At 44.1% G+C, this 8,572-nt stretch overlaps 1 protein-coding gene across 1 annotated transcript in view; it reads left to right on the top strand.

The window, feature by feature from the left end:
• Window positions 1-258: 258 nt before the first annotated feature.
• The window catches only part of GLUD1 (glutamate dehydrogenase 1), a 28,809-nt gene continuing 20,495 nt past the window's right edge, over window positions 259-8,572 (top strand). The window contains exon 1 of the mRNA XM_014877990.2: window positions 259-794. Coding sequence (XP_014733476.1) covers window positions 365-794 — 430 coding nt within the window. The 5' untranslated portion in view covers window positions 259-364. The remainder of the gene's footprint in view (window positions 795-8,572) is intronic.

The raw sequence follows: 8,572 nt of genomic DNA, 5'->3' as shown, positions 1-8,572 counted from the left end.
GAACCCAGCGGGCACAGGGCCCTGGCCCGGGCACTCCCGGCGGGGCGGGCGGCGGGCCCGGCCTCCCGGACGGGAACGGGAAAGGGAAGGGGCGGTGCAGCGGGCGCGCTCTGCGCAGGCGCGGCCCGGCCCCGCCCGCCGCGCCCCCTCCCCTCCGCGAATCCCGCCGGGGGCGGTGCGGGGCGCGGGGCGCAGGCGCGCTCGGGAGGCGCGGAGCGCTCCCGCCCCCCGGCCCCCGCCCCCCGCGCCCCGCGGGCGCGCCGCCCTCCCCGCAGCCCGCGTTTAAAGGCGGCGGCGGCGGCTCCCGGCCCCTCCTGTGACAGCGGCAGCGCCGCTCCGATTCTCGCTCCTGGCGGTCGCCGCCATGTACCGCTACTTGGGGGAGCTGCTAGCGTCCCGCCTGGCCGCCGGCTCGGTGCTGGCGGGCGCGGAGCCGGGCGGGCCGGCGGCGGCCGGTGGGGCGGTGGTGGCGGCGGCATGGGGCGGGGGCCGGTGTCCGCGGCGGCACTACTGCGAGGCGGCAAAAAAGGAGGATGACCCCAACTTCTTCAAGATGGTGGAGGGGTTCTTCGATCGCGGCGCCAGCATCGTGGAGGACAAGCTGGTAGAGGGGCTGCGCACCCGCGAGAGCATGGAGGACCGGCGCCACCGCGTCCGCGGCATCCTCCGCATTATCAAGCCCTGCAACCATGTGCTCAGCGTCACCTTTCCCATCAAGCGCGACAACGGCGAGTGGGAGGTGATCGAGGGCTACCGGGCGCAGCACAGCCAGCACCGCACGCCCTGCAAGGGAGGTGAGAGCCGCCGCCGCCTCCTCGGGCCCGCGGAGGGCCGGGCCGCCGTGCCCGCGGCCGCCCCGCCCCGCCGTGCCCCCGGCCAACCCCCCTGTCGCGGCCAGCGAGGGCAGCGGCTGCTTCCCTGTGCCGCCCCTGCTATCCGATACCCGGGGTAAGGCAGGCGCAGGGCGGTTCCTCCGCAGCCATTCAGCGCTCCGCTGTCCTGGCCCCGCGGGTGACCCCCGGGCCAGCCCCGGTGCCGGCTGTCACGGTACTGGCGTCGGGCCTTCGCCGCACCCACCGGTCTGGCCCTGGGCATGGCGAGGAGAACCCCCGCCTAATTTTAACTCAGACCTCGATGGTGTTTGTACGGAGACGTAGGAGCACCATGCTGGAAGTGTCTGCTCGAGTCGAGAGCTGGAGGAGCCGCTGTCCCTTTATGCCCAGTTTGCTGTGTTCGCGAAAACCTAGTGCTCGCACAGAAAACATCCGTAGAAAAAAATAACACGTTTTAATAACAAGTTAACTGTGTTTCCAGTTCCCGGCTGGATACATAGTTAGAAAAAAGTGATTTTTCTGGAGGTAGCTACCTCAACTTAGGTGAGACCAATTACATGCCGAGGGACCGAGTGGGTGAATCCCGCTGGAGCTGAGCACAGCTGGGCTCTCGTGGGATCGGCCGTGATCCCAGAGGAATCAGACTCCCTTTTAGTCTGGGATACATGGCATTTCCTTGAAAAACAAATAGAGATGTCCTTCAGCATACCTTACTCAAGAGCTCTGATCTTTGTGGACATTTGAGTATTGGAAACCATTTCAGGTCTGTGACTCAAACGAGAGCTTCTGTAGTCTGTAAACACTTTTTTTTTTTTTTCAATGTACACCAGCTTTATGGTAAATAATGACAGTTACAGAAAGGAAGTGATTTCTTGTAAATGAAGTCCTCTAGCTTCAAGACTAGATATGTGAGGGTGTTCTTAGGTAAATGTGTTTGTGAGAATCAGTTCAGCTGGTGTATATATATGACATGAGGGTTTCTCTCTGCAGCACAGTGTGTCCTGTTAATGTGATTCCTAACATTCCGAAATCAAATATCTGCTGAGTGCCCTGTGACATGCTAAATTCTTACCAAAAGAGGCTAACTCAGCTCTTGGTTGTTTACTTGAAGCAAGAATTAGCATCAGACTTAGTTGTAGCTGAAGTTGGGCGTGGCTGAAGTTTACTCTGTGAAGTTTACTCTGTTCTATGCCATTGCTATAATTTCTTTTAAAATACTGATGGATATCACACTGCTGTTGTATCACTGCTTCAGTTAAGTTACTCTTTGCTGCTGCTTACAAAAAGTCCTTTGCTGTAAAGCCTGTGTTATTCTTTAAGATCCTGCTTGCATAACAAAATGCAGTCCAGTAGCAAATGAAGTAATAAAATATTAATATACGATAGCTTCTGATATTTCACATTAGTATTGCTCATCAGTGAAGGAGCCAATGTTTACACAACAAATAACTATAAAATGCACTGGACGTGATCAAATCCCACCAGCTGGGTGGTTGGACACTCTGTTATGATACCTACATTTCTAAATTCTCACCAGAATTTCTTGATTTTTTTGGTGGCATTTGTTATGTCTGCCTGCACTCACACTGAAGCAAACACTGGAGCAATTACAGGCATTTGAAAATGACAGCTAAAGAAAATAGGAAGTCTCAGTAGTTTGTCCTTTTCTTGTGCTGCTCCCCACCCCCTCTGAATTCAGGGAAGGAATTGCAGATGATATTTCCTTTCCATTCTTAAGCACAGAGATCATTAATGGATTTCACCTTCTACTGCTCTCTAGGAATTTGCTCACTATCAGGTGACAGATCTGAATTTTATAGTAAGTTTAAATGGGATGCATGATAAGCATAGATCAATTGCTTGAAACCTGCTATGAAAAAGGTGTTAAGAAGTAGAACATTTCTGCTTTATTGGCAAAGGAGTGGTAAAAGATATTTTTCCGTTCATAGTACATTTCATCCACCTGAAATGCACCAACAACTTGAGCTTCTGTCCAAAAGGGATTTTTAAACTAGAATTCTAGTTCAGTGAGTCCATAGGGATAAAAGCACAAAGTCCAATGAAATACAACTCCAAACTCCATGTAACAGTATGAAGTAGGGAAACTTGCTGAAGTGAATGTCCCACACACTGTGGACCCCAGAGTCCAATGCGAGTAATTCACTCCATCAAGAAACAGCAAGGGACATAAGGGTCCCTTTGAAAAGAAGGGGCGAGTTGACAAGGCTTGCAAGGACATTAGGAGAAACACGGTTTCCACATCTTTTCACATGCAGAATTGTAGCCTTTAACTTAGTGCTTCCTGAAAAGTAAAATTTGGTAAAACAAGGTTACTCATTCTCCTTTCTTTTTGGAGTGTGTGTTTGTGTATTTGGTACTAAGAAAGAAATTGAGTTTAGTTACTGCTGGGTGATTGCTAGCAAGTGGGGATGCTTTGTCATGTCTGTTGTTCTTTCAAGGAGCATTGTGGTTTAAAAGCTCATCTCTTACATTTCCTGAGGTTTACTAAACTGAAGGATAAGAGATGCTGGTTAGGGAATATTAAATACTATTCTGTATGCAGATTAGACAAATGATCAAAGTACACTTTAAGATTCAAGTAGGAAATGTAGGAGTACAGAAGCTTTTAGGTCTTTTAAAGACTGTCCTCCTTTAATTGTTCCTATTTTTTTTCATTACATTCATACCAAAATACTTTATTAGCAGTTGTATGCTACTTCTGTATGTATGCCTTTCTGTTTATAAGGGCATTTACAGATTTGACCATGAACTAATGAAGAATTTATACTGTAAATCAAACTTTAACATCTTGATTTAAATGCCTTAAAGTTGGAGACAGCTGAATGACTCAAAGAAAAAGAGTCTAAATAAACATTTTAATTATATGCACTTTAGCAGCACCTTTTTATTTCTACTAAAAATTTGTAGTTAAGAGTATAACATTTAGATGATGTTCCTTTGTCAGAGATATCTTCAGTTTCTTTGCTCCTTCTCTTCTGGAGTGAAACCTCAATCCCTGTTTAGTGGTGAAAACTGCCAGATTCTAAATGCAAGGTTTATCTTTATAAATCTCACATGTGCATGCAAATGATACCTGCTGGTACAAACCAGCAGTTCCTTGACTAGTCCTTCCCTACCTCCATTGTGCTGGCTTCTCTTTTGCCTGCAAAGTAGAAGTACCTCAGCAGAGTGAATGCCATGAGAGAATTGCTTTGAAAATACAAGTCCTGAGTGGATGGATGACTGTGGCCTGATACAGCTGCATGAGGGCAAATCCAAGATCAGCCTTACATTTTCTGTATAGGCAAACTCCTACACCTTGGTGAGAAACTTGACTATTCAAGAAGTACAACATTGTTAATACTCTAATTCTAACAATCAAAAGCATTGTTAATAAAAATAGGAAGTTATTTAGAGGTTTATCCTACTTCCCTCTCTCCCCTCAAAGCATATGTGAGAGCACAAGTCAGCTTGCTAGTGTTGGACGTAGCAGTCACTACATAGCAGTGCAGGTGAAGTGCAGGTGATTAATTGGGTGAAGAAAAGTGCTTTTCTGGAAACAAAGCATGAGGTACTGTAACGTGCTTTCTTTTCAGTTTACAGATTTTGGTGGTTTTCTACCTTATTGAGAGAACCCAGAAATAACACTTCTTGTTGAATCTTGTGGTGCTTACCTATTTAATTGTTGTAGAAGTTAATCTTTAATTCTGCTTTGGTAGTTGGAAACTTTTGCATGTTGAGAAGGTGGTGATTCTTTTTCTTAACCATGCTTTTCTGCTGTACTTTAGGAATCTTTACAGAACAGTCATGAATATCCCCATTTAAGTGGTAGGTCTTGCATTATGTCTAGCATGCAAATCCAGGTTTTAAGGACTCAATTTTCTGCAATATAACTCTTTGCTAGAAGGGAAAAATCAGTTAGATGGCTCCTCATCCCACTGAGAATATGGAAGCAGTTTTCTTGTGTATTGGGACTCAGGTTGCTTACACTCCAGATGTAATATTTATACAACTGGACTGATGCTGCCTGGTAGCTGAAGTAATGCTGTGGGTCACATCACTCTTTCCTTTGCTGATGTGGTGACTTGCATGCCAGTGGCCAGTACTAACAGGAAACCACAGCTGCTCTTGTTCACTGCACTGACAGCTGCCTAAAAAAGTCAAACCAAATAGGGTACAGGAAATGAGATGTCTGAATACAGATGACTTTGTTGGAAAGTACTCTGGCAGTTCCTACTTAAAATAATAAATTCTTCTAAATAATTTCATCAGGTTCTATGAAAGGTGTAGAACTGGTTAAGCTACTTTTTATGTGGTTGCTGATGGCTATTTATCATTAATTGGTCAGTTTTAGAAAACAAAATAAACTTACTGAATATTTATCTGCTTAGTAGTATGGAAGTGATTCCATGTTTGTTAAGCAGCATTTACTGTGGGAATAATGCTGTTAAGTGGTTTTGAAACTTTTTCAAGCCTTTCCATGTTAACCAACAGGTCTGTTATAAGTGAAATGAATCAGAGCCGGAAACAGCCTAACTTTTGTTTATGCTCATCCAAATTGCTGTAACCAAGTCTCGACTTCTTCCTCAGTTCAGAAAGGCTTTAAAACCGTCCTTAGTTCTGGACTAAATTTAGTATAACTTTAATTAAGAGAGGAATTTTGAAAAGCTTTGTCAAACCTTACTTCAGAGTTCTCTCTTTTATGTGAAAACAAATGAGTCTTACTTCATTTGTTCAGTTGACTTGGAGGTGAATGAATTTGATTTCCTGTGTGGTCCTGCCTTGGCTGGTGAAAGGAGCTGTTCTGCACTACAAAACTTTCCTGTTGTCTGGTCTTGGCTGCTTTTATTCTACCTGTCAGGATTTATCCTTCTCGCTTGGCTCATGGGTTCATATTAATGAGTTTCTTACTGCATAAGGTGGCTTTTATTCATGCCACCCTTGCCTCAGTTTTCCAATTGCAGAGGTCCAAGGCTGGCACTGATCTCAGTGCCCAGTCGCAAAATACTCTCTGTTGCAGACGTTTTTGTGGCTAAAACAGTGTACATACTGATAATGGAAACCTTGCAAAAGAAAAACCTGTATATGCAGGACTTGGACCAGTACAACCCCCTGTGCTATCTCAACAATATTTATTCTTTTTCTAAGGGGGTAAGGAGTAGAGCTATAAGGTATTTTGGAAACAGCAGAGCTGTTTATCTCAGGGTTGAATTAGTGGCTTTGCTTTTTGTAAGTCATGCATGGGTGAAAGTTAAGAGTTTGTGCCTTTAGCCAGGGGTCTTTCAAGTAAGATATGGAAATGTACCCTATGGACCATGCAACAGATGGAGCTATGACATGGACCATCTGTAACCTGAAATAAACCTTGGAAACTGATCTAACTCCAAAGGAGTGTGAGAGGTTTTTTGGGGGGGAAAAAAAGGTAATTAGCCTAATGGTGATAACACTTGCAGTGTTGTAGCTAAAGCTTGTATCAGTGCCTTACTTTCATAGGATCATTAAGACTGGAAAAGACTTCTAAGATTGAGTCCAGCCTTTGACCAATTTTCATAGGTTTCTATTCTCTTACTGAGAACTTATCTAACTTCACAATTAGCGGAACAGTGGTTATACATTTAAATAGCAAACTAAAAAATAAGGAAAGTAATGTGTGTCTTGTATTTTACTGTCTTTTAATGTGCTAGTTGTAATGTGAACCTTATCAGGTTTTTGTTTTTACCTTTGATATTCTTGTAAGAGGCTACGCCTTGCTCTTTTGGCTGTGAATCTTTTTAGTCTCAGCTTTTTCTTATAATCAGCTCATACCATTGCTGCAGTAGCCAGCTTTGTCCTTGATCTTAAATAGTTGTTTTCCCTTGCTACTGTTGGCTCTTTGTCTATTTATAGAGAGATCATACCTCTCTCAGCATTGGGCTTTCTGCATAAACACGTGTTGGGGAGAGGAATCTCCTGTGTGATAGTCTCCCTCCTGTTCTCTGGGTGATCCTAGCAAGCACTTTTTTGTTCCATCAATTGCAGCAGCTCCATCTTGTTAGGAATTAAACTCTTAGGAAGAGCATGCAATTTGCCTGCCTCATGTCACACTGTGGTGGCTTCTTTTGTGGCTCCTATGACATTTGGACCAGCCAGGGCCAATTTGTGTGTTATTTCCACCTTCTGCACACACACCCCCCCCTGCACGTGGTAATAATATCTGTGTGGAAGCAGTTAACTGTATCTCCCTGTTTCTGTCCTTGTTACTAGTGTTGAGTGCACTTTAATGAGTGACCTAATCCTTTGGTTGGGTGTGAGGTAGTTCTGTAAGTGAACGACTTTACTTCATAGGCAGATTCTAAGTGCATAAATTCATGTCCTATTTGCTTGCCTGGTAGTGTACTAAATTTGCTGTATTCACATTTAAAACACCACGTCTTGCCAATGCACCAGAGGTAATTTTTGAATGGAGAAAGTGCTTGGCTTTTCGCAGCATGGATTGAAATAAATGTATATGTTTAAGCATATTTCAGGTGCAAATTCATTAAAAACATACAAAAAGTGATATACTGAAGAATTCTGTCTGGCTGAGTACTTTATGGTCATATTGTACATACTGGTGCTTAAAGCAGAATGGTGGGGTGTCTCTATAAGGGAATGTCTCTCCTGCCTCAGCTTTATAGCTGGCTAATGCTGTGTAGAAAGAGATAAATATTTTTATCTCCTCTCTTGGCAGTTAGTGAATTGAATTTAGGAATTAGTGATGCTTGTTGCTGATTGGTTGTACAGTGTTCCTGTTTTCCAGTACTGAATTACTCATCTTGCTTTGTTAGGTTTATCTGGAATTTCTTTGTCTTCAATAATTGCAAATTGGTCACTGTGCTGTTTACCACACTTTCCAAATGGTTAAATAAAGCTCAACAGTTTCCTTCTTGGGAGGGTTGGATTGTTTCTCTGAGTCTAGAAAAATGTGTGTGTTCTGAAAGAGTTTAAGAATTGCTTGGATGATATGTCCCTCCTGAGTTAGGTGTTAGCGAATACTTAGTTTGATGGTTGTACAATCACAATTGCACTTGTTTACTTACCAAACATGAAAATATTATACATAATCAAGAGTCAAAACATTAAGGAACTAAGGGACTGCAGTGAGTGCTGGGACTGATTTATGGATTTTGTGGAATCTAAATTTGAGGATCTAAACTGAAGCTCATTCAGACTGGACTTAGACTCAAGCCTTTGGACAGGGTCAGGCAAGTTGCTAACCCACAGAGCTGCTGCAGGAGCCAGCGTTGCTGACTGGGAGATGAGCATGCCATAGTCAGTCCTAGAAACTTCCAAAGGACATAGTGACATCTGTGTTGCCCAGTGCTGTATGGGTAGTGTAGGATCGCTGCTGCTCTGGAAGGCTTCTTTTGATGGGCAAAATAGCGCTTTGTAAATAGAGGTGAGCAGAACAAATGCACCTATCAACAGGAATTGTCATCTGTAAAGGACCCAAATAGTTCCAAAGTTCTCAGGAACATGACAACCAGAAGAAAACATTCAAGTCAAAGCAAGAGAAAACCCTTGGTTAGATACTAATACTTTAGGCTGAGATGCAAATGTGTTCCAGGTTCTGGGGGACTCGAGAGACTTACTAAGATTTGCAAGATATTTAGTGCAGGAGGAATAGTTTACCAAGTGTTTTGCTTTGAACTGTTGCTATGGCAACTGTTTCCTCTTTTTTTTTTGAGACTTCCTCATGTTCACTCGTAGTGAGGGCACAT

The sequence above is a fragment of the Sturnus vulgaris genome, chromosome 8 (assembly GCF_052056855.1).
Source record: "Sturnus vulgaris isolate bStuVul1 chromosome 8, bStuVul1.hap1, whole genome shotgun sequence".
In the NCBI taxonomy this organism is placed as follows: domain Eukaryota; kingdom Metazoa; phylum Chordata; class Aves; order Passeriformes; family Sturnidae; genus Sturnus; species Sturnus vulgaris.
This window is presented reverse-complemented; position numbering and strand designations above follow the sequence as displayed.